This window comes from Manis javanica, chromosome 15 (genome assembly GCF_040802235.1).
Source record: "Manis javanica isolate MJ-LG chromosome 15, MJ_LKY, whole genome shotgun sequence".
In the NCBI taxonomy this organism is placed as follows: Eukaryota; Metazoa; Chordata; class Mammalia; order Pholidota; family Manidae; genus Manis; species Manis javanica.
Genome location: NC_133170.1, coordinates 67234570 through 67260166, shown reverse-complemented (window position 1 = coordinate 67260166; position 25597 = coordinate 67234570). Strand labels below are relative to the sequence as shown.

Below are 25597 nucleotides of genomic sequence, written 5' to 3'. Positions count from 1 at the left end.
CCTACCTGCCCTCCCTCACCCCTCCTCTTTGGTAACTGCTAGTCCCTTCTTGGAGTCTCTGAGTCTGCTCCTGTTTTGTTCCTTCGGTTTTGCTTCATTGTTATACTCCACAAATGACTGAAATCATTTGGTACTTGTCTTTCTCTGCCTGGCTTATTTCACTGAGCATAATATCCTCCAGCTCCATCCATGTTGTTGCAAATGGTAGGATATGTTTCTTTCTTATGGCCAAATAGTATTCCATTGTGTATATGTACCACATCTTTATCCATTCATCTACTTATGGACACTTAGGTTGCTTCCATATCTTGGCTATTGTAAATAGTGCTGCAATAAACATAGGGATGTGTATGTCTTTTTGAATCTGAGAACTTTTATTCTTTGGGTAAATTCCTAGGAGTGGAATTCCCTGGTGAAATGGTATTTCTATTTTTAGTTTTTTGAGGAACCTCCATATTTGCTTTCCACAATGGTTGAACTAGCTTATATTCCCACCAGCAGTGTAGGAGGGTTCCCCTTTCTCCACAACCTCACCAGCATTTGTTGCTCTTAGTCTTTTCGATGCTGGCCATCCTAACTGGTGTGAGGTGATATCTCATTGTGGTTGTTATTTGCATTTCTCTGATAATTAGTGATGTGGAGCATCTTTTCATGTATGCACTACATTTTATTTTACCATTCACCCCCTTAAGGGTTTTTTTTAAATGAAATGAAATGGTAACAGAAACAGTTGAGGCTTCCTTTCCATCCCATTTTCTCTCCCTCCACAGATGTAATCTGTATCTTGTAGTAACTGTGCATCCTTCTCATCCATGATTTTTGTTTTATTACATATAAATGTTTCCTAAAACCGTATATTGTTTTGTTTAGCATGTTTTAAACATTTACATAAATGTTATATCATGTATATCTTTTGGCAACTTGTTTTTTGCTCTAGATATTATGCTAAAGATTCAGTCCCATTGGTACAAGTAGCTCTGATTCATCTTTCTTCCCTGCTATATAGTATTCCATTGGGTGTCTGTATCATCATTTATCTTGTTCCCCTACTAATGGACACTTAAGTTGTTTCCTATTCTTCACTATCACAGTGTTGCAGTGAATATCCCTGACCTGCCTCCTTGTGAGATGGTAGCTTCTTTGGAAAACAAGAAGAACCTTTAATGAGGAAGAAAGAGGACAAGCACTAGTTAGCTTTGGAGAAGGAAAGCTAATATTTATAGAGTATCTTCTATGTGAAAAACACTGTGCCTGTCAGCTTAAGTACATGATCTCAGCCTGGACCTGGGAGGTGCCTGAGGGCTAGTAGTTGGGCAGCTTAGAAAGTTCCAGAAATATTGTCCTCAAATGGGTCAAGGTATTCACCCTACCTTTTTCAGTTCACATTGTACATCTCCCACTTTGCATTTTTTTCAGAACTCGAAAGGCAAAGGACAGCTCATGTTTATTCCCTTAGTCCATCACTTTGTATGATGTTGGGTAAACTATTCACACTCCCTGGGCCTCAGTTTCCTTATCTGTGAAATGGAAGTAGCATTGATCCTGTGAAGTTATTGAAAGAATGAGATCATTTATGTCAAACAGCACAGTGTCTGACAGCAAGGAGCAAATCAACAACATATAACTGCTGGTGCTGATGAAGGCAGCCTCTGGCTGTGAGTCCATCTTATCAGCATGTTGCTTTACCAAAACCCGAAACAGATCAATACCATTCTCCTACTAAAGCACTGTATCCCAAAGGAGGGATATTTTGTAAGCATATTGAAAAGAAATCCAGTTTTTCAACCCAATGACATCAGTAAGTCAGCTCATTTTCTCTTCTTTTCAGTTGCATTGGAAACATCACGTACTTACTGTTCCCAATACCTACTGATGGTTGTAAACCCCTCTCTGGGTGTGTCCAGAGCACTGAGTATATCAATATTTGTTAAGAGCCTAGAAGTGCTTGCCTTTCATCTGACAGGGCCATGGGATTGTGGACTGTAGGTCAGGCCTGACATTAGTAATGCCACACACAAACCTCTTCTCCCCGAAGAGACGGAGGACGGCCAAATTTTAAACTTGAGCTCAGAGAGAATCCAGCACTGGTTGCAAAATACCCATGTTTCATTTGTCTCAGAAGGCATGAAACTTAGCAAACAAAATGTCATGGCTAGGTACTTACTGCGGCTAAGCTTGCCAAAGACTTCAAATCTCCAGGAAGTCCTTCTGAGGGGTTCTAGAGATCGCATCTGGGGATCCACATCTGAATGGACTTGGGGCAGTGTAAACCACATTGCTTCCTGAAGGCTGACTGATTACTTCTCCATTTTCTTGGGACAATCATTTCAAAACATGGCACAAATTTTAGAAGCAAGAGGATTGAAATCAACTCCACTGAAAGCCCAACATGCTGCTTAAATGAGTGACACGGAAGGTGATATGAAATGTTATCTGAGGAACACCTGGCAGAGAGCATGTCTTCACACAAACAGCAATTTAAAAATACCCTTTACACAACTGCTGTGTAACTATTGTCTTCATGACCCTTTTACAAAGTGGTCTGGGACCAATCAAATTCTCTCACATGAGAGTCTGGCCCAAAGAGGACAGGTATTGAGGGTTTGAGTCACTTTCAGGGTTAAGGGCTGCAGTGAAGGGCTATGAGCATGTTCCCTGGGGGCTGCCTTAGCCTAGTTTAATTATCTTTCTGTGATGTACACCACTATTTTTCCAGTATCTTTCCTCTCTTTTTATTTTTAATTTTTTGCTTAAGTGTGTTTCAGTTACTTTCATCCATAAGGACCTTGAGTTAAACAACTGTAATAAGGCATCTTCTCACTACAAAGGGGAAAAGACAAAGGGGAATGTCCTTCTCAGGGCATTTACCAGGAACACAAAAAGCCCAGCTTCAACTATCAAAGAATTTCATCAAACTTTCAGTTCCAATTTGAAGAAGCTATCATTTCAAATCAAAAGATGAGGGGCAGGAGATGGTGCATGGCCCAGTTGGTTGGTAAATGATCAATTCCCAGTATTTAGTGCCTCCAACATATGCCCCAGTCCAAGGCACCTCAGATAACCAAGTCGCAGCTAACTTCTAGTTACAGAAGCAAAGTCAGGGGAGACAGGGGTCAGGTGGACCTGATGGACATCTGTGAAGACAACTGCTTGTGAGCAGGAAAGCCAACAGATCTACAGATGATTATCAGGAATTGCTTTGAAAATTAAACCCAAGGACATGTTAAGGACCAGAATACTAGGTGCAGTTTGGAGCCCCTCACTTCAGGCAAGGCACCAAGGGACGAATAAGCTAATAATACCTTTGGAAAGGTAAGGGGGTTCATAAATTCAGGAAGAAATATGGTTTTGTACCCCTGGTTTTATGGTTCTAGACTTAGGGGTAATCACTTGAAGTTCAGAAAAGATTGTTTGTAATAGAAAATTTAGAAAAAGAAAGAAAAAATCAGAAAAGATCATTTGAGGGCAGCTAAAAGGAAGTCCTTTTTCTATAGCCCAGAGCAAACTCATGCAACTCATGCCCCCAAGAAGTAGCACCCTTCCAAGTAAAGAGGAAGGAATGCAAAAAACAAGCATCAGTGATTATAACTGGGTCTTCCAAAATATAGACACATTGACATACATACATATGTTTACACACACACGCACACATTGTACCAGTTTGTGACTGAATGGTACACACCACTAGTTTAGCCCAGAGCGACATTGTTTGCTCCCATTTTAAATTTCTATTGGCATTCCTCTGGACAGGGAAACAAATATTTGGAGTATTTATTAAGAAACTCTCTTAGAAAATATTGTTGATGATCAAGGAAAATGACGGTGTTCTTGTTTTATAGTTTATATCCATATAACTGAATGAGGTTTAATTTTTAAAACCTTTACAAATAATTATAGTAGTAACATAGTTCAACACTGACAAGTTAGGAAGTAAGGAAAAGTTCAGAAAGGAAGAGGAAAACCAACTGTACTCCCACCATCCAGGTAGAATCCAGGTTAAGGCTTTAGTTTTGTTCTTCTGGTCTATGGTTCTGTTAGGCAGAAAGACAGAAATGAGCAGGATGGAAAGGAGAAAGGGCCCCCAGAGATGACTCAGGGAGTTGATCAAATAGAGCCAGAAAGCCAGAAATGACTCCGAGAGCTAATCAGATGAAGCCACAGGGTCCAAGAGTGACTCGGGAAATGTCCAGAGTCCCCCCCAGATAAGAAGCATCAGGAGCACAGGCTCAGCACAGCACAGCCCCTGTCCCCATTTCACCAATCAGAACCAGCCTAGAGAGCTGACCGCCTTCGGTCAAGGACCTCTCTGCCGTGCCAAAACCACATAAAAGAAGCCTCAGAATGAGCATCCGGGCCTGCCTGTCTCACCTTAGCAGGCCCATTCTGTGGCTCCGGGCAGAGTGTACTAAAACTTACTTTGCTTTCTTGACTTTGGTCTCTCGTCTCACTGCATCTGACTTCCCTGCGACCCCGAGCCGAGTCCTTTCCTTCCAAACAGTTCCATGTAGATGTACACAGATACACAGCTCGTAAAACAGACTCGGGATTGTATTTTTTTTTTTGTTTCAAGACCCTTTTCATTTAATAGCATGTGATCTTTTCCTCAAGTCTTTCATTATTTTTGCACAACAGAGGTTCTCTACCTTGCCGTGTAGCAGACCCCACACTCATTGTACCACCCACTCTGGTATCTTCTCTGTTCCCCATTGTAGTGAGTTGAGTAGGGAATCCCAAAAGGCATGTCCACCCAGGATCTCAGAATGTGACCTGATTTGGAACAAAGGTCCTTGCAGATGTAATTATGGTAGAGATCTCTAGATGAGATCATCCTGGATTAGGGTGGTCCTTGGATCCAGTGGCAAGTAGCCTTATAAGTGACAGAAAAAGAGAAGACACAGACACGAAGAGAAGTTCACGTGAAGATGGAGTGATGCATCTGCAAGCCGCAGAACACCAGGAATTGTCGCCAGCCCCTGGAAGCCAGGAGTGAGGCATGGGTGGGACAGATTCTCCCTCAGTGCCTCCAGAAAGAACCCACCCTGCTGACACCTTGGTTTGGACTCTGGCCTCCAGAACCCTGAGAGAATACATTTTTCTTTTAAGTTGTGCAGAATGGGTGGCACTTTGCTATGGCAGCCCTAGGAAACGAGGTCTCACACACACCAAACTGCTTCACACCCAGGGGCCTTTATGTTTATCACGCCCTCTGTCTGGAATGCCCTGCCCCCAGATTTTTCCACTGTTTGCTCTGTCTTGTCAGTTATGGCTCAGCTCAAGGTCACGTCCTCATAGAGACCTTCCCAGTCATCCCACTTAGCCTGTCACCCCACTTTGCTGTCTTCATAATATTCATAGCTATCCCTAATTCTCTTTCCATTCATTGGTTTGCTTCTCCGGCTGCCTCCCCACCTTGAATTTTGAGTTCTTTGAGAGAAAAGTCTTGGATACCTGGTTCTGTGTTCTATTCCCACCAGCCACCCAAAGTGGCATCTGGCACGTAGTTGGTGCTTAATACGTAAAAGCTGGTGGAATGTATGAACAAACAAACAAATATGAGTTAGTTCTGAATCTATCAGGAGTCTCACAAACGGGCTCCTGGCTGACACACATCTGAGGTGGGAGAATCCCTCTTTCCTCTGATTCACCTCTGCTATCTCTTCCTCTTTAGGAAGGTGATCTCTGATTTTAACTTTCTACCTCTAGAAGTTGATTGGAGAACCAGACAAGCAATGTGCTCTGAAAACACTTCAGAAATTGAAGAATGTTCAAAGTTCATTTACTGCCACTCAACTGTAGCTGGGAGTCTGAGTATCTACATTTCTTATCTGTATCTGAGTCAGGATATCAAAGCAAGCCTCATCTTGCTAAAGAATCAAGGAGTGACAGAAGCTGGAAATGAAATCATAACAGAAACTTGGACTGATCAAAGACTCAAACCAGTACATCTCCTTTCCGTCCCAGAACTGGGAACTGAAACTATTCCATAGGAAGTTCCCCTTCCTCTGCAAATTCCCAGTCTGGCCTGATTCTTTTTTTTAATACATAAATGGTAATAGCAGTATTCCCCAAACTCTAAATAAAATGCAGACACTCTTGCAATGCTGTCTGTACTATCCTTTCGAATTAAGTTGTTTTTATTTATTCCCAGCGCTTCCCATCCTTGTCCCAATGCATACGTAATTTTTACTTAACTGTCTCGTGATGTAGCTCAGCATCCATGTCCTTTTCTTACTTTACAGTATATAGTATTTTTCTTCCAGCACACAGCTAACAACCCATAAAGGTCTCTGCTTAAGTTAGAAGTCCGTTTCTGTGAACCTTTACCCAGACACATGCAACATCAGATTGTGTGTCTCATGTCTAAGTTTATTGAGGGGGTAGAGTTCTTATAAGTACAGAAACACAAGCAAATGAAGCAGGAGAAAGCTTCCCCTTCCAACCATTGGGAAGCATTTCCCCTTTAGTGATGAAAGCAAACAGGTGGGAAGCAGCGCTCCTCCCTGAAGCCTTTTTAACTGTTCAGCCTTCAAATCAGTGTAAACAAAAGAGGAAAGGATTAGCCTCAGATTGTAGCATAAATCCCCTTCCTTCCCCTTAGTACTTCCTTCCCTTTAGGGATTAGGGGCTAATCCCCTTACCATCACTGGGAACTCAGACTGTCAATCAAAGTTCTCCAGTCTCTTTGTCTGGTCCTGGTCCATTTCTGCTAGAGCTTGGCAGAAAGATGAATTGGTCCCATGGAGTGCAGGTGACCTACTGGCTTATGTCCTGATGCCTGGGTTCCTTGTAGGAGCAATAATTCCCCTCCAATCACTTAGCTCTCCTTATCCCAGATGGAGCCCACAGATCAGATTAACTATCACCCCAGGAGTTGAGAACCATCGCAAGCTCAGGCAGGTGAGGGAAAGAGGCCAGCAAATTGCAGTTGCTGTCAGCCATCCCAGTGGCTCCAACTCTGCTGGGCAGCAATGTGGGCAGCCTTGCTACCTGTGGTTCTGCAAGTGTCAGAGACTGAGCAGCAGTTTTAGACACCTAACTTTCCTCTTTGTTCCCCCAGGATTCCTGTGGTGACACCTTGTAACCAAGCAGCCCACATGGCCACACCACTTCTCTAAATCTGATTCTCTGAATCTGGAAGTTCCAGGAAATTGCAGGCCAGGTCTGATGATGTTACTCTGTGCACCAGCCAAACTGTTTCTCCAGAGATCCTGGTTCTGGGTGACAACCTCCCTTCTTGGCTTGTTTACTTAATGAGAAGCTGGGTTCAGACAAGAGGGTCTCCATGGCTCACTGGGGTTAGCCATTAAAGCATCAGGGACACTCCTGGTAGTAGTCAGATTCCCTGTGAGATCGAAGCTCGTGCTCCGGTTATTATCTGGTTCATCTGGCGTCTCCTTCCGCAGGCAGCGGTTGATCAAGGTGGAGAAGAAGTTGGGAAAAGATGGGCTGGAGAAGTAATACACCAAAGGGTCCAGCATGCTGTTCATGTAGGTGAAGCTGAGGGTGATGAAAAACGCCAGGTCAACAGAGCGATAGATGTCACAGTTCTTCGTACCTGTGGTGTGCAAGAGCCAGAAGATGTGTATACGCACAGCCACACTGGGCAGGAAGCAGATGATGAAGACAATGGCCACAACCATGATGAAGTTGATGGCCCTCTTGATCTTGGCATGCCTATCCATTTGGCGTTGCCGCAGGCTCCAGATGATTCTGACGGAGCAGAACAGGATAATGCCCAGGGGGAGGATGAACTCCAAGAGGAACATAGCATCATGCCACCTGAAGGTATGGCAGATGCTAAAGCTGCTGCACAAATTTGCATCTTGATTCCTGATCAAGATCTTTTTGTAGAGGAGGTGAACCGTCAGGCCGATGGTGACGCCCCATAAGACGCAGGAGATGACAGCCGCTCTCTGATTGGAGATCTTGTTCAGAGCATGGTGGGGATGGACCACCCGGAAATACCTGTCCACAGCCACCACTGTGAGGAAGATGATGCTGCCCTGGCGGTTCATGGCCAACATGAAGAGCATCAGCCTGCAAGGGATATCTCCAAACCTCCAGTCCCACTTCCTCACATAGTTGTCCATCAGGAATGGCAAGCAGATGATCAGGAGAAAGTCAGCCACAGCCAAGTTGAACAGGAAAATCTGGCTAGATTTCCAGGACTTGAGGTGGAAGCAGAAGATCCACAGGGCCAGGCCATTGCCCAGAACCCCGAACACGAACTCCAGCCCCAACACCGGTGGTAGTACATTGGCAATGAAGTCATCCCGGAACACACAGCAATTCTTCTTATCTATTTCCAGAAAATAATTCTGCCAGTGGTGTGGGTTCATGAGTGGATCGAGTTGAGGAGCGCCTAAGGAGTGTCTCACCCAGTGAGCGCTCAAGGAAAGAGGTGTGTGTCTGTGTGGTGAATGTGTGGTTCAGTGCCCGCCTTTATGTCATGTCAGGGTGTTGAAACAGATGACTGAATGGTTACCAGGAAGCTGTGAAATCGCTTAAAAAAAAAGAAAGAAAGAAAGAAAGAAAGAAAAAAAGCCAGCAAGGTTCTTATGCAACCTGCTGTTTGCATAAACAAATAATAAAAATCCCCTGGGCAGACAGGAACCCACAAAATTTTCTAAATGTAAAGGATAAGTTTAGGCAAGCCGACTGTCATCATAAATTACTGAAATGTGGAGGACCTCTTTTTGGAAGGCTTCATGGCAGTATGCTGAGTACTTAACACTGGAGAATTAAGTCCCTGTCATGTTGTCAGCTTACATAGTTAACAAAACAACAGCAATAGTAATTTACTATGCTAACAGCATGGTTATCCAGAAACATTAAGAATGAGTATGAAATATCAGCATGTATATGATTTAAGAAACAGTAGCATGCATGTGATTTCTTTTAGAAAGGCTGAGAAGACAGTGATTATCTATTTTTCTTAGGACAGATGTGTTGCATTTGATGTTTCCGTGCCACCTTCTCTGTACAAACATGGATGGCTTTTCCACACCAGAATTCTGCAATTAATCTCTAGTTAGGATAAAAAAAAGTATGACTTAAGAGCAGCATTAAAATTTCACAAGATGTCTGAAAACTTGAACCCAGTTTGGAATGCCAGTAACAAGTTATAATAAGTTGAGTGTTTTGTTTGTTTTTGTTAGATTTTGATGGCTTCTGTGCTCAAGTGACTTATTTTTAAGTACATGATTTTTAAAAAATTAATAAGTTCTATTTTTTAAGTCAGTTTGAAGTTCACAGCTAAAGTGAGCTGTACATCCCTGTCCCCACACATGTACAACCTCCCTCACTAAGTGCATGGTATTTTAAATGCCCCTGTTTTTAGAAAATTAAACTTAGACTGACAAGACCTAATAGGACTTTGAACTCTGCCTCACAGCAGGTCACCATTTTACACATCATTTCTTTGCTTTTCAGTATAATTGAGTGTAACCCTACAGAATTTCTACCCTATAATATTTGGTTATGAATTTTTGCTGTGCAAGGGGTTCTAAATTGTGTTGCTTCTTCTTGGAGTTAGAAATAAGAAATTTGTTTCTTTAGTTGCATATCCAGTTTCAATAGTAGGGGTTTGTAGAAACTTCTTCACAGTAAACTGGAGTTGATGATCTAATATCTAATATTAGACTCCTGTAAGCACTTGATGATGATAAAGAATAAGGTGATGTTGGCTATACTAATAATGAACTATCAGAAAGGGAAATTAAGAAAACAATCTCATTTACAATTGCATCAAAAAGAATAAAATACCTAGGAATAAATTTAACCATGGAGATGAAAGACTTTTAAGCTGAAAATTGTAAGACATTGATGAAAGAAATTGAAGAGGACACAGATAAATGGAAAAATACTCTATGCTCATGGACTGGAAGAATTAATATTGTTAAAATGTCCATACTTCCCAAAGCAAAATACAGATTCAGTGCAATCTCTGTCAAAATTCCAATGGCATTTTTCACAGAAATAGAACAAACAATCCTCAACTTTGTATGGAACCATAGGAGACCCCAAATATCCAAAGCAATCTTGAGAAAGAAGAACAAAGCTGGAAGCATCATACATTCTGATTTCAAACTATATTACAAAGCTATTGTAATCAAAACAGTATGGTATTAGCTTAAAAACAGACATATGGATCAATGGAATAGAATAGAGGGCCCAGAGATAAACCCGTGCATATATGGACAATTTATTTATGACAAAGGTGCCAAGAATATACAATGGGGAAAGGACAGTCTCTTCAGTAAATGGTGTTGGGAAAGCTGGACAACCACATGCAAAAGAAGGAAAATCTACCACTATTTTACACCATACACAAAAATTAACTCAAAATGGATTAAAGATTTGAATATAAGACCAAAACCTGTAAAACTCCTAGAAAAAAAAAAAACACAGATGGTAAGCTACTTGACATTGGTCTTGGCAATGATTTTTCATATTTGACACCAAAAGCAAAGGCAACAAAAGCAAAAATAAACAAAAGAGACTGTGTCAAACTAAAAAGTTTCTTCACAGCAAAGGAAACCATCAAAGAAATGAAAAGACAACCTAATAAATGGGAGAAAATATTTGCAAGTTATATGTCTGATAAGGGGTTAATATCCAAAATATGTGAGAACTCATACAACTTAATAGTAAAAAAACAAATAATACAATTTTAAAAATGGGAAGAGGATCTGAGTAGACATTTTTCTAAAGAAGACATACAGATAACCCATAAGTACATGAAAAGATACTCAAGATCAGTATCATCAGAGAAATGTAAATCAAAACCACAATGAAAAAGGTCCTCAAACTTTATCTATCAAAAAGATAAGAGATAACAAGTGTTGGTGAGGATGTGGAGAAAAGGGAAGCCTTGCACACTGTTGGTAGGAATGTAAAGTTGTGCAGCCACTATCAAAAACAGTATGGAGGTTTCTCAAAAAGTTAAAAATAGAAATACCATATAAAACATTAATTTCATTTCTAGGAATTTACTCAAAGAAAACAATATCACTAATTTGAAAAGGTATATACACCTCTATGTTTATGGCATCATTATTTAGAATAGCCAAGATACAGAAACAACCTAAATGTCCATCTACAGATGAATGGATGAAGAAAATGTGGTATTTGAGGACATTATACTAAGTGAATTAAGTCAGACAGAAAGGACAAATACCATATGCTCTCTCTCACATGTGGAATTTAAACAAACAAACAAGCAAATAAAAACCCAAGCTCATAGAGACAGAATAGACTGGTGGTTGCCAAGAGAAGTTGGGGGTAAGGGGTGAGCAAAATGGATGAAGGGAGTTAAAAGTAAGAATTTCCAGTTATAAAATACATAAGTAATGGGGATATACTGTACAGAATTGAGACTAAAGTTAATAATACTGTATTGCATATTTCAAAGTTACTAAGAGAGTGAATCTTAAAGTTCTCATCACAGGAAATAAAACATTCTGAAGTTACATATGGTGATGGATGTTAACTTGACTTATTGTGGTGATCACTTCCCAATATACACAAATATTGAATCATTATGTTGTACTCCTGAAACTAATATATGAGATTTATATCTCAATTCGAAAAAAAGATGATGTCGTTACCTACGATATAGAGAGCTTCCAGTGTGCAGGACCCCATGCTCAGTGCTATAAATACCATTATTCTGTTTTACCCAGACTGCAGTCCATGAGGTAGAGACTATTACTGATTCCAATTTCAAGATGAGGAAAGTGAAGCCCAGAGAGACTGGTAATATATTCAGGCTACCCAGCTAGTAAGAACAGAGCTTGGATTTGAATCTGCCATTGGCTTCAAAGCCTCTGTCCCTAACCATTACACTACACTGCCTCTTACTATGTTATTGACTCATTTGTAATGCTGCCCTAGATCAAGGTCATATTATGTGAGTTTATTAAGGCTTTAGGGAAATGATTGTTAAGTGTTACCTGTCCTTGCTGCCTGTGAATATCCTGCTTCCTTCTTGGGCAAATGCAGACTTGTCAACAATACAAGAAAATAATGTAATCCTACAGGCCTTATGAACTAAGAGTCATAAAAAATGACTATTAACCATAGTAATTTCTGGGAGTTAGAATTTGCAAGAGGCCCTCCCTCGATAAATTTTACAATTCTGTAATTTTTTAAAACAATAGTCATAGATAAAATTAGAAAACAAGAATAACGAATATTGTTAAGTTTGAAAAATAAAGATCTGGAGACCCTGGGAGCTTGTTCTGGCTGTATCATTAACTACCCATGAAACCGCTTAACTCTTCGATTTAACACTTCCTCATGTGTAAATTGAGGGGTTAGACGGTCTTCAAGCTTCATTCCAGCTCTTTCATTCTGTAATTGTAAACCAAAGTCCACAACTACTCTGATAGAATATAAATTCCGGCCTTCTTGGAGTCTGGTGCTTACTATGGAATTTCCTGTCTTCCCACTGTGCCACGGGCATGTTTCGTCTGGCTGTGTCCTTCTGTTTTTTTGTTTTTTTTTCTTACTAGTGCATGAGTTGTACAGAAACTTGTTATAATGAATCATTTCAACAACTAAGACAGTGATTCCCCTGAGTTGGTGGAAACTCCACTTAAAATCTATGACTTTCATAAATGACTTGGATTTTCATGCCTAAAAGCTTGAATGTGTGCCACTGAACTGGATTTTCTTTTAATTAATAATAACAAGTGATTATTTATCAATTGCTTGCTTTGTGCCAGGCATTGTGTTAGGAGATTTGCATATGTTATCTCATTTATTCCTCACAAAAAACCTGGGAGTGATGTGCTATTCTTACCATCATCTCCATTTTATGGATCAGCAAACTGAGGCTTAGAGAAGTTAAGTAATTCACTAGCTGTCTTTGAATTTAGCTGCAATTTATTTTAGTTATCTATTGACATGTGACAAACCATCACAAACTTTAGTGGCTTAGAACAATTGTCTTATTATCTCTCATGGTTCTCTGGGTTGACTGGCCTCAGCTGGTTGGTTCTTGCTTGGGGTCTCTTAGATGGCAGCTAGACAGAAGCAGGACCCTGGGACATCTGGGCTTCTGTCCCTCATAGAGAGTCTGTGTCTTTCTGTCTGTGGCATCTTCACACAGCTTTCCCTGGGCTTCTCATAAGGCTGCTACTCAAGGCTTCTGAAGGCACACAAGCACACCTTCTTACTGCTTGGGCTCAGAAGTCTCAGAACATCCCCTTCACCATGTTCTGCAGGTTAAAGTGAGTCACAGAGCCAGTCCATATTCAACGGGAGGGGCCACATGGCAGGGGCACAGAACACACAGTTCATTAGGGGCATTTGGGGAGACTTGCCTCTGCACACAGTGAATGAAATTGAGTTGGGACACCTGGCTAGTGGGAAATGAGAGACCTCTGGACCACTGATGAAGATGAAGTAGGAAAAGTGGGAAGTAAGGAGGCAAGAGATAAAGCTGGTGACATTGACTGGCAGAGACATATGCAAGGAAAGAAGGGTATTTCAGGATTTTGAGACATGGTGTTGAATTTAATGTAAAATACTTAAGGGCAAATCAGAGTAACTGAATAATCATGAAAAAGAAGAACAAATGTGGAGAACACACATTTCCCATTTAAAAACTTACTGCAAAACTACATACAGTAATCAAGAGAGTGTGGTTCTGGCATAAGAATCAATAAAACAGGATTGAGAGTTCAAAAATAAACTCTTGCAACTTACGGTCAGCTGATTTTCAACAAGAGTTCAAAGACAAGAGTAAAAAGACAGGAAAGAATTGTCTTTTTAATAAACCCATGGGACAACTGAATAGCCCCACGCAAAGAATGATGTTGAACTCCTTCCTTGCTTTGCGCACAAAAATTGACTCAAAATGGATTACAGATTTCAGTGTAAGACTTGATATAAGTAAGGAAGGAAACAAGTCTTCATGACATTGGTTTAAGAAAAGCTGTTCTAAGTACAACACCAAAAGCACAAACAACAATAAAATTGATAAATTGGACTTCATCATTTTAAAGGAGTGAAGTTTTTGGTTTGTTTTTTACAAAAAAAGGAAAAAGTGCTTACTAAGAAAACAAACACGGGCCTGTTGGCAGGAGTGTAGACAAAGGCTTTTTCATACATTGCTGGTGGGAGTATAAACTGGTTCAGCCTTTTCATTGGACACTTTGGCAGTATCTATCAAGATTATAATAAAACCAATATAATACGAACTTACACAAGATAATGAGAGGTAATAGAAATAGTGCTTACTCTATGTTGGCTTCTATTTTCGCTGCTTTATACAGCCAAACTTATTTAGTACAACAACTCTATGGGGCAGCTTTTATTCTTGTCCCCATTTTAAAAACAAGGAAAGTAAAAACATTGGGACAGTAAGTAACTTGCCTGAGGCCTCACAGCTAGTAAGCTAAGGGGATTTTAAACCCCGTTTGGCTCCAGGGGCTTAGCATGCCACTGATTTGTCTTACAACCTCATTGCACACTGCCTCACCTATTAAGCCTGTTCTTTGACCCAACAATTCTATGTCTAAAAATCTATCTTCCAAAAACTCTGGCACATGTGCCCAAGATGTATCATTTAGAATATTCACCATACAGCTTGATGTCAATCAAGGAAAACTGGAAATAAATGTCCACCAAAAAGCTATTGGTTAAATGAACTATATGTGGTTTCATTTATACAATGAAATATAGCTTTAAAACAATGATCTTGGTCTCTGTTTTGATGTAGGAAGCTATTCATTTTGAAATACCTTGCAAATTTATATATTTATCTACACACACACACACACACACACACACACACACACACACATATATCCTGCTTTAGTAAGACAATGCAAAAGATTCATTATTTGTGTACATGTGTGTCTACCCTGAACATTAAAAGTCGTCATCACCTCTAGGAAATTAGATTAAAAAGAATGAAAAGAAGACTTTTATTTCTTACTTTACATATTTATGTTCTTTGAATTTTTGAAGAAAAACATGTATGTCTTCTGTAATTAAAGAAATTTACTTATTTTTTTAAAAAAAGGTCTCTGGAAGGCTGTACACAAATCTTGTGTCAAGAAGGGTTGTGTACAGACCCTTCCCTGCCCGCGGATCTCAGGGCTTCACCTCTTACCAGGCTGGTGCAGCTGCAGCCTGGGCTTTTCATTCCTGTCCCATTGATCCTTTTGCAGTGCCCAGACAGTCTGCTTTCTCAGCTCTCTCTTCTCTGACTGGAATACCCTCCCCAGGCACCACCCACACAGTCATCCTGTGGCCTCCTATTCATCCTTCAGGACTCAGCTCACAAGTCACCTTCTGAGAAGCCTGGCCCCAGCCCCTAAGCAGGATGAAGGGCCCCAGGGTCCTGCTGTAGAATCTGCCCACTGCTTTCACCACGGTTGATCTGCAAGTAGTTTTAGTTTCCCCTTGGTTTCCATAATAGAACCGTGGGGTCAGGGGCTATAGTTTTCATTTATGTTTCTACTGTGCTGGTACAGAGCCGGTGCCTAATAAATGTTCCTTGAAAGAAAGAACAAATGAATGAATGAATCTTTACAAGGAATAATATACTGCCCCCCTTCCCACTTCCACTGTATCATCATTAGAAGCTGAATATAGATTAGGCCCATATGTGAAACCAACTGTGTATTCTACTCCACCTCAACCTACATACATATATATAAAATATAAAATCTATGGACATTTAATTTTTATGCATATAAATATATATTATATATTATAATATAAATTATATATATAAATTTCTTCTGACCTTGAAGAAGATCAGAGCAGCTGTTTTTGCTGTCATGCTTCTTGAGCTACTGAGAAGTCAGAAATGTGCAGACAGGCCCCATGAGGATGAAAATCATTGGGATCAAGATGTTCCAATCTAAAAATATATATATAAATATATATTATAATGTAAATTATGTATATAGTAGAAATATTATATATTAGAATATATATAATATTATATATTATATATGCTTTTTATATTATATGTATTTTATTATAAATTATATACATAAAAAATATATGTACAATTTAGGGCCCCAGCTTCATGGATGAGCTCAGAAGGGCCCTATGCTTAAGTCAAAACAAAGCTTTACTCTCTTCCTTAAATTTTCTGAAGAACACTTCCTGATAAGATTTATTTCTCATCACATTGTATAAATCTAAAAAGGGAAGCAAAAATCAGAGTCAAGACTGTGTTTGGCTTTTTTATTTTCTTTCTTTTTGTCCCTTCTTGCTGTTTTTTAGTGAGAACCTCGGCTCACCAGGAGCTTCTGGATTTTTAAGACCTTTTTCCTTATAGGGCAAAGACTCATGAGTCTTTTGACATGGACGGGTCACACACAGGACACAGGCTTTCTTACAAAACCCATTTTTATTAAGGTGAAGTAACAAAAGAGCAGCCCAGAAAATAATTATAATTAAGAATGCAATTAAAAGCAGAAGGGAGGGTTTTCGTTAATGTCTATCAGGAGGCTATGTGTTTCCTTGATGCTGATAAGAATCCTTGCCTTCACTCCTTCCCTAGCAGCTGGGGCATTTGGGTAGTGACAGTGGGGCAGCTACTTAAGGGCTTTGAATCTTAAAGGAAATTGCTTCTGTGCCTATTTCTTTATGTGTAAAGTGTGTTACATAACAAGTCATGACACTAACATGGTACTTACTGGTTTCCCTGTATTTACTCATTCAAATATCTAGTGAGCCGACCATGTCCAGGCACTCTTCTAGGCACTGAGGTTTTACAGCAAACTAAGTCCCTATGCTTCAGTCTCTTCATTCATTGAATACACCCAGTGACCTTTTGAAGTCAACATTGTTGGTACCACTGTTTGACAGATGAGGAGATTGAAGCTTAAAGTATTTAAGTAAAATCTGCCCCTAGATCACACATCCAGTAAGTGGTCAAGCTGGGTTTCAGGCTTAGATTCATCTGACTTCCTACTGCCCAGGTTGTGCAGTGTCTCTGGAAAAGGATAGCCTATAGAGGTGTTTTTAGGTCAAAGAACAAAAAGGTCCTGAAGTGCAGAGAGTACCCAGGGAGCTTGAGAAAGTGTAAATAAAGGAGCCTAGAATGACTTTCACCACTTAGTGGTTTGAGAACGAAGCTCAAGTTGCTTGGAATCTTTCCACCTAATCCAGGGCAGGGGCAGCCTGTCATCCCATGTAATCATCTAGTTTTGAGGGCTCCAGATACATATCTGAGAAATTCACGAGCATAAGGGATCACTGCCTTTGCACCCTTTGTTGTTTATACAGAATCCTGAAATATGAGGAAAACACTGATGTTGCAGAAAACAAGTCTACAAACTGTATTCATTGAAAGAGCGAAGGTTATTAACCTCTGTTTGCACCCCCCCAAAAAACCACCCACAAACTTTGCTATCACACCAGATTTGACTAACAGCCCTCCAGGTAAAAAGGACACTAGCATAGTGCCTGACACAGAATATGGATTCAGTAAATACATGGAGAATATGTGAATGAATAACTTCATTTCATAGTAACAAAACAAGCAGTAAAATGCAATTATGTCAAATTCAGCACTTCCCAAAGATCCAACTGGAGTTTTTCAAGCACTCAGCTCCCACTAGAAAAATTAGAGCAGCTAACATATCCCTTAGAACCTTCTTTGAAATGCAAAGCCTTGCATAAAAATGCAGAGTTCAAGGTAGGTCAGAGCAGATCATTTTGCTGTCATTCTTCTTGGGCTACTAAGAAGTCAGCAATGTATAGAGGGATCCCATGAAGATGAAAATCATGAGCATCAAGACATCCCAATCTAAAGAGCCTCACTCAGCCTGAAATAAAAGCATTGACCTACTCCAGTTTCTATTTCTAAGACAAGTAATTATTTAAGGTCAGACGATAGAAAACACTAATAAGTCATTAAGTTCACTAACTGCCCGCACGAGAGAGATCATTACTGGGTTAAACATTGCTATCTATTTACTTAGCCACTTAAAATGACGTAGGAGCCGAACTCTTCCTAACCCCCCACCCAACATACACATGCCCCATTTCATGTGCACATCATCCTGTCATTGTAATCAGATCATATAAATGCAACTGACTCACTTCTCAACTGGGACCTTCCAAAAGACAATAACCTGGATTTCATTTCCAACAGAGTGAGGGGGATACGTGTAAGCAAGGATGGCATTCTCAAACCCCCCACCCCTTAGCATGAATTATTTCAAAGTTGCCAGTTTGTCCTCCTTGATTTTCTCTGTTTTAGTGCCATTCAACACATTTGGAGATCCTACTGCACATCAGATTGTCTTTGGAAGCTATTTGCCACACTGATGCGACTCTTGCGACAGAGGTTTGAAATTGGCATCTCTTCCGGCCTCCGAGCCTTGGAACGTCCTGGATGTTTGGGTCTCAAGCTGCAGATTTTAAGCTTGGTATAGAATTTGGGGAATGAGGGGCTTGAAAAATAATACACCAGAGGGTCCAGCGTACTGTTCATGTATGTGAAGCTGAGAGTGATGTGGAGGGCTATGTGGACAGAGGGATTACAGGCACTTGAGGGCACCGTCCAGAGGAAATACAGTCTGGCTGACACACTAGGCAGGTAGCATGTGATGAACACAGCCGCCACTACCATGATGAACCGAGTAGCCTTCTTCATTCGAGTCTGCCTGGCCAGCTGCTGCCTCTGCTTCAGGCTCCAAATAATCTTGAAGGAGCAGAACAAGATGACGCTGAGGGGCAGAAAGAACTCCAGCTGGAACATGATGTCATGCCAGCCATTGGCCGACTCCATGATGAAGCTCTCACAAGAGACAGTCTTCTCTTGCACACACAGATGGTTCTCCATCAAAAGGTAGAGAGTCCCCAGGATGACCATGGTCCAGAGGACACAGACAATGCCAGCTGCAGCCCGGTTGGAGATGCTGTTCACCGTATGGTGGGGGTGGACCACCTTGAAATACCTGTCCACAGCCACCACTGTCAGGAAGACGATGCTCCCAGCCCTGTTTGTGGCCAGCATGAAGAGCGCCACCCGACAGGGAATATCCTCAAAGGCCCATTGTCTTTGTCTGCGGTAGTAGTCTGTCCGAAAGGGCAGGCAGATCATGAGAAGGAAGTCAGCCACGGCCAAGTTAAAAAGGTAAATAGTGCTCGGCTTCCAGGTCTTCATGTGAAAGCAGAAGCCGCACAGGGCGATGCCATTGCCCAGGGCACCCAGCACGAAGGCCAGAATCAGCAGTGGGGGCATCACCTGAAAGATGGGGTCCCCCTCGATCAGGCAGCACGATCCGTTGTCCATGGTGGACAGAGGACAAATGTTCCGTGTGCCGGTAGCCCTGAAGTCCCCCCACACGGATGCTTATCTGCAGGCTACCACTCACCAGCTGCCGCCTCTAACGTCTTTCCCCAGGAATGCAGGTGCTGCCCGTGCATGGGGTGGGTGCAGCCACGGCTGGGAGAACAAATTTCAGCAAGGAAATGAGAAGCTCAGGAAAGTCCTTTTTCTGGATTCTGGGTCCCAAGTTGCCTGTTTCCCCACTAAGCTGGGAAAAGCTTTGAAATTCAAGTGTTCACTTCTGGGACGCAGCTGGCAGATCCAATGACATTCATGCTGTAGAGGGGTTGTCGGGTCCAGTCCCAGAGGATTTTAATTTTCTGCCTGGCTCTTTGTCCTCAGACTTTCTCTGTGCTGGAGAGCAAGCAGAGCTGCCCAGAAGGCACGAAAAAAGCTTGTTTGTCCTCCCTCCTGGTGGAGAAATACAAACATTTCCTGGAGCTGTTCTGGGCCTCTGCCTTTGCTTCCCTCCCCTAACCTTTGCCTGACTGCCAGGCCTCTCCTCCATCCCATGGGGCGCTCCCAGGATTGCCAGAGAGGGGAGGCTTTGCTCCAAAGCACCCCAGAGCCATTTCCTGTGCCCACACCTAAAAACACAGCCCTCAGAAGGATCTGCAGAAAAAAGAGTTTCTAAAAACAGCACTTGCTGGGTATCAGAAAAATTCTGCAGATCATGCCTTTTTTCCTCTTCTACCCTTTGCATTCTTCCATGGACCCAAGTGACCAGTTGGCCAACCAGCAAGACTGTAACATGGATCTGAAGTCACTTCTCATGTGTCTGCCTCTATGAAACAGCCTCTCTGGGAGCCAGTTCCTCCCTCTGCAGTTCGCAAAAAGGGATTTGGCTCTGAGTTTCCCACTGGCTGTCCAAAAAAGTTAATGCCATGATTTATGTTTTTAATTTTAATTATGTGCAGAGCCCATTGGTGGAGCATGTAAGGGTTGGGGCAGCTGGTCAAGGAATCTGTCTCTAAAATAAGCATAGGTGAAATTAGACTGCCCAAGGCAGGAGTCTGCTAAAATTGCCTTCCTCTGGCTTTTAGAGATGATCTCTGCTCTGCGCCTTTCAGCGCCCATAATGGGAAAGGGTTGTGGGGGGAGGTGCATTCAAAGAATGCATATGCCTTCTTCCAAATGGGAAATTCTTCCACTGGACTCCAAATTAGCCAACAACCTTTCCCACTGTCCCTGCCCTGGTGTGCCCACTGTCACCTCCCACCTATTGAAACTGTTGCAAGCCTCCAACAGGTTTCCTTTCCTTTAGCCTACCCCCTGTAATTCCTCCCCCACACAACAATGTGGTTTTTCTAAAGCATAAATATTATGATCATCTCCTTTTTTTTTTTCACTCAAATTTTCCACTAGCTCTCTCCAGTTGGCCAAGGTGATAGCTTTATGGCCTGTGAGCCATATCCAGTTTGAAAAGCAGTTTGATCTAAAAACCTGGACTGTGCTATAAAAACCTGGATTCCCAGCCTATCCTGGAACCCTGGAAGATCTGGGCCCACTGAGCTGATAACCCCACACGGTAACAGTCAGCTGGAGCTGAGAATAGCTGACCCCTCTAGATAAGGGCAGGCATTCCAGATGGGTACCTCTGAACACCTTAATATGATCTGGTTGGATTTTTCAACAAATACAAAATATTCATCTTCTGTGTTAACAGATGCTGTCTTGTAAATGTGGTATTTCCCTTTTCTCACAGAAGTAACACTTGCCTTTCTTTTCTGTATCCTTTCTGTCTTGTCAAATAACCTCTCTCTCTCTTTGACTCTAGAATTAGCCAGAAGGCAGAAGATTAAGGAAGAAAAGAGATTTCTCTTTCTCTGAGAGTCTACTGTTGATTAAAGGGGAGGCTGAACATGTGTGGGGCAGGACGTATATGGGACTCTGGACCTTCCCCTCAATTTTACTATGAAACTAGATCTGCTCTAAAAAAATTAGTTGAAAAATTTTAAACCAAAGTTTATCATGGATCTTATTTTAACTCCTAATAATGTAATATCATATAGATAATCACAGTGCCTGATACAAAATAGAGGCTTTACTGATTTAAAAATATTTATTCAGTAAACCTCTGAATTGTTTTTATTAGATGCTTCAGGATCCCCAAAATGAAGAAGATATAATCTGCTGTCTGGAACTGAGTGTTTAGTACAAGAAATAAGACAAGTAGATGAATAATAAGAAAGAAAAGCAAATTGTACAAGTGGCTTGAGACAGCATTTCCCAAAATGTAGTAGACGTACCCACAGATGACATATGAGATTATTTTAGGTGATACAGAGTAATACACATATGTATTCTGACTTTGTAGCTATGGCTTTATTTTAATATGTGTCCAAAAAAAGTACAATTGGAACAGTGGAGTTTTGTGAACAAGCGGGACAAAGGGGAGTCATTAACTTTCAAGGGGCAGAAATAGAAGCAAGGAACAGACGCTCCAGACAAAATGAAGAGCGTGGAAGAAGTGAGGCTGGAGGGGCTTCTGAGGAGCGCTGGAGGTGTTTGGGATTTGGAGTCTGCGTCACAGAACTGTGGGAATCAAAAAGGCTGTTTTGTTGCAGGGGCTCTGGAACGCAGAGGTGGTGGGAGCCATTTCTCAGTGAGTGGCATCATGAAGGATGGGAGATAGCAGAAAAAGAGAAAAGGCAGGCAATTTTTCTTGTCCACCTCTCCTTCACCTGCCTGCCCTGGAGCCACTGTTCTGCCTATTGCTTTTTTGGCACCTGGGAATTCCACAGGCTCAGAGCCCATGTTTTCTGTTTCTAGTATGTTCCGTGGGGAGCCACAGGGGGAATAGCATTGAGGAATGCGGCCTTCCAGATTAAGTGCAGCCCACTCCCTTGAGTATCCACACTTGACAATGTTTCTCAGCGGCTTCCTCAGATTCCACATCAGAAAAGGGAACTGTTGGCACCGTCCACCAACTAGGTCCAGCCACAAGCTTGCTTCCCTCTTCCTTGCTCACGACAGTCCCCCATCTGTTGAACAGATGCGCTAAATCCCTCTTCACCCACATTGCTATCATTCTGGCCGTCCAGGGCCCTGGAGGTGCGCGCCTGCCTGCCGGCTGACCCTCCTGCCTCCAGGCCATTCTCCACAGCTCAAGTCTGATGACCGGACTGTTCTGCTCGGATGCTCCCATGGCTCCTCCGTCCGTGGCGGGGGCTCGAGACGGCTGACAAGGCACCACAGAAACTGGCCTGGACGCCTCCAACCGAGCCTTATGACCGTGTTTGTGTCCAAGGCTGTCCTGTAGGGACCGCTGGGGACACCCGTCCTGCCTAGTCCTGGATAACTTCTCTTTCGATAGCTTCAGCCTAGTCCAGCACCTTCTAATGGAAGTTTCTACAGAGACACAGGTGTTTTGTGATATACATAAAGTTCTTGAGCACTTGAAATTGGGCTAGTGGGAATTGAATTTTCAATAGTACTTAAGTTTTTATTAATTTAAAATTTAAAAGCCACATGTGGTTTGTGGCTAGCATGCTGGAAACCTAGGGACACCACTTCCTCCCACCCACAAGCCTTCTGCAAATCTCCCTCTCTAGTCTGGGCTGGTCTCTCTTTGCACCACTTCTGCCACCCACACACTCATCAGGCAATATTGTGATGGTTTACTTGTGACTTCCCCCAGACCCCATCTCCATGAAGACCAGCACGAGGTCTAAGCCAGCTTTGCATGCCCAGAACAGAGCCCAACACCTGGCACCAAGGAGACCCTTAGTGAATATGTCTTGAATAAATTAATGAACAAGTGAACAAATGATTCCAGACCTCTGCAGTTTACTTACTCTCCTGGCTGTAAGGAGGCACCATTGATCAGGGAAAGGCAGGCTGAAAGAGCTTGTGAACATCCGCCAGGCTCACCTGGCATGATCCTGGGGCTCTTGGCCCTGCTGTGCCACCCACTCCAGTGTTTTGCAAGATAACATTGCACTTAATAGTGACAGGGGCCGGAAATGGACCTTGTTGGCAGGGGCCACCTAGCAGGTGTCAGGAGAAGGAAGTGTCTGGGTGATAGTGTATTGGAAAGACACACACTTCCTGTGTGCTTCTCCTGTACTCCTACAGGACTGCCACACTCAATACTTCTAACAGCAGGCATGTGGGGTGTTTTTCCCACACCAAGCAATTCTCTGAGTTACTAGCTGGGTGTCCTACAATTCAGTTCTGACACTAACTGGAGTTAGTATAGACCCCATGGGTTAAAAGCTTAGTCCCATAAGACTGCCCTCTCTTTAGATGCTAGTTGCAAATATTGGGTCCTCAGCAACAATAAAAATAAAAATAAAATAGACGTATGGTACTCTCAGAAAAAAAAATTGGGTCCTCACAACTTCTGTCCAACTTGGCTACAATTTGAGGTCTCCATGACAGTCTGCTTGGATTTGATCATATGCTAGAACAGCTCACAGAGCTCAGGGAAACATTTATGTTTACCTGTTTATTATATAATAAAGGATGGGATAAAAGATACAAATGACAGCTAGATGAAGAGGTACACAGGGCTAGGTCTAGAATGGTCCCAAGTGCTGAGATTTCTGTCCCCATGGAGTTGGGGTGCATCACCGTCACAGTTCATGGATCTTTTCACCAACACAGAAGCTCCTCAAACCCCATGCAACTGGGATTTTTAGGGAGGCTTCATCTCATAAGCAGGATTGATTACTAACTCTACTTACTTCCAGTCCCTCTCCCTTCTCTGGAGAATGGGGAGGGGGGATTGAGAATTCCAAGCTTCTAATTATGGCTTGCCCCTTCTGGTGACCAGCCACTGTCTGGAAGTCCACCAAGGGTTACCTCATTAGAACGAAATATGTTTCAGGATATTTGAAGGGATTTAGGAGCTCTGTGCCAGGAGCTAGGGGCACAGACCAATATATATATTTATTATTTCACAGTTAGAAATTCAGGGGTTCTGCTTCCTCCAGACAGCTTTCCCAGGCAGAGTTTTTGTATGCAACCATATTAGCTTCTCGTGGCTGCTCTAACAAATCACCATGGCTTGGGGGATAAAACCACGGAAATGTATTCTCTAACAGTTCTGGAAACTAGAAGTCTGGAATGAAGGTGTCATCAGGGCTGTGCCTCTCCAGAGGCTCTGGGGAAGAGCTTGTCCCTTCCCTCTTTCAGCTTCCGGTGGCTGTCAGCATGCCTTGGCTTGTGGCCATCCCTCCAATCTCTGCCTCTGTGGACACATGGCCCTCTCCTCTGTGTGCCTTTTAGAAGGACACTCGTCATTGGATTTAGGGCCCAGATAAACCAAAATGATCTCATCTCAGGTTCATTAACTTTATTACATCTGTAAAGACTCTTTCTAAACAAGATCACTTTCACAGTTTTAGAGGTAAGGATGTGGACATATCTTTTGTTGCGGGAATGGGGGGAGGCAACCATTCAACCTGCTCAACATCAGTGTTTGAATCCTAGAGTTCCTTTTCTACCCAATTGTTTCAAAATGCCCTTTCTGGAGGGGAGGAGGAATTACTGACTGAATTTAAAATGAAATCATTTATCATATTTTCTGTTTGTTTCTGCTCATAAGGGTTGCAGCCCAGGAGGAAGCTGGGGGCCCAGAGGTTAAGGGGAGAGGTGAGGATTCCCTTATGGTGTGACCAGGGGATTATCCTTACCTGATAAGCTCTGATAAGGAAGTTCCCCATCATTTCAAAAGGAGTCTGAAACATTGTTATGTTCTTTTCTACATATAAAATGCAAGAAAAATTTAAAAGAGAGGGCAGAAACTACAGATTCAAAGAGATGTAAGAGATATATTAACCAATGTTTGTACTCTTGACTCAAACAATTCCAACCATTAAAAAGTATGAGACATTTGGGGAAATCTGAACACTGATTTGTTAATTAAGGATATCAAGGAACTATTGGTAATTATCGTTAAGTGTGACAGTGGTATTTCAGTCGTATTTTAAGAAAGAGTCCTTATCTTTTATAAATAAATGCTGAAATATATGTAGATGAGATTATGATTTGGGGGATGTGATTCAAAGGAGTTCAACAGGCGATGGGGGCAGAAATAAAAAAAAGAGAAGTTGAGATTTTTGATTGTTGTAGCTGGATTATGGGAACATGGATGTTCATTGTTCTATTGTCCCTGCTTAGGTAAATTTTCCATTAAAAAAAGTGAAATAAAATTGGAAGCAACCTAAATCTTTACCAGTGGGGAATGAGATAAATAAATTATGGTGACTCCATTCAATAAAATACTACATACTTATTAGAAAGAATAATGGCATTCACTTGTATAACACTCCCTTTGGG

At 41.9% G+C, this 25597-nt stretch overlaps 2 protein-coding genes across 2 annotated transcripts; both read right to left on the bottom strand.

Annotated features, from left to right (window-relative positions):
* Positions 1-6345: 6345 nt before the first annotated feature.
* LOC108390379 (hydroxycarboxylic acid receptor 2) lies at positions 6346-8433 on the bottom strand. Its single transcript, XM_017649300.3, has one exon. It carries the CDS (start codon positions 8337-8339, stop codon positions 7248-7250), a length of 1092 nt encoding a protein of 363 aa, XP_017504789.1. The 5' UTR covers positions 8340-8433; the 3' UTR covers positions 6346-7247.
* Positions 8434-16230: 7797 nt separating this feature from the next.
* HCAR1 (hydroxycarboxylic acid receptor 1) lies at positions 16231-20382 on the bottom strand. Its single transcript, XM_017649299.3, has one exon. It carries the CDS (start codon positions 19274-19276, stop codon positions 18263-18265), a length of 1014 nt encoding a protein of 337 aa, XP_017504788.3. The 5' UTR covers positions 19277-20382; the 3' UTR covers positions 16231-18262.
* Positions 20383-25597: the final 5215 nt, after the last annotated feature.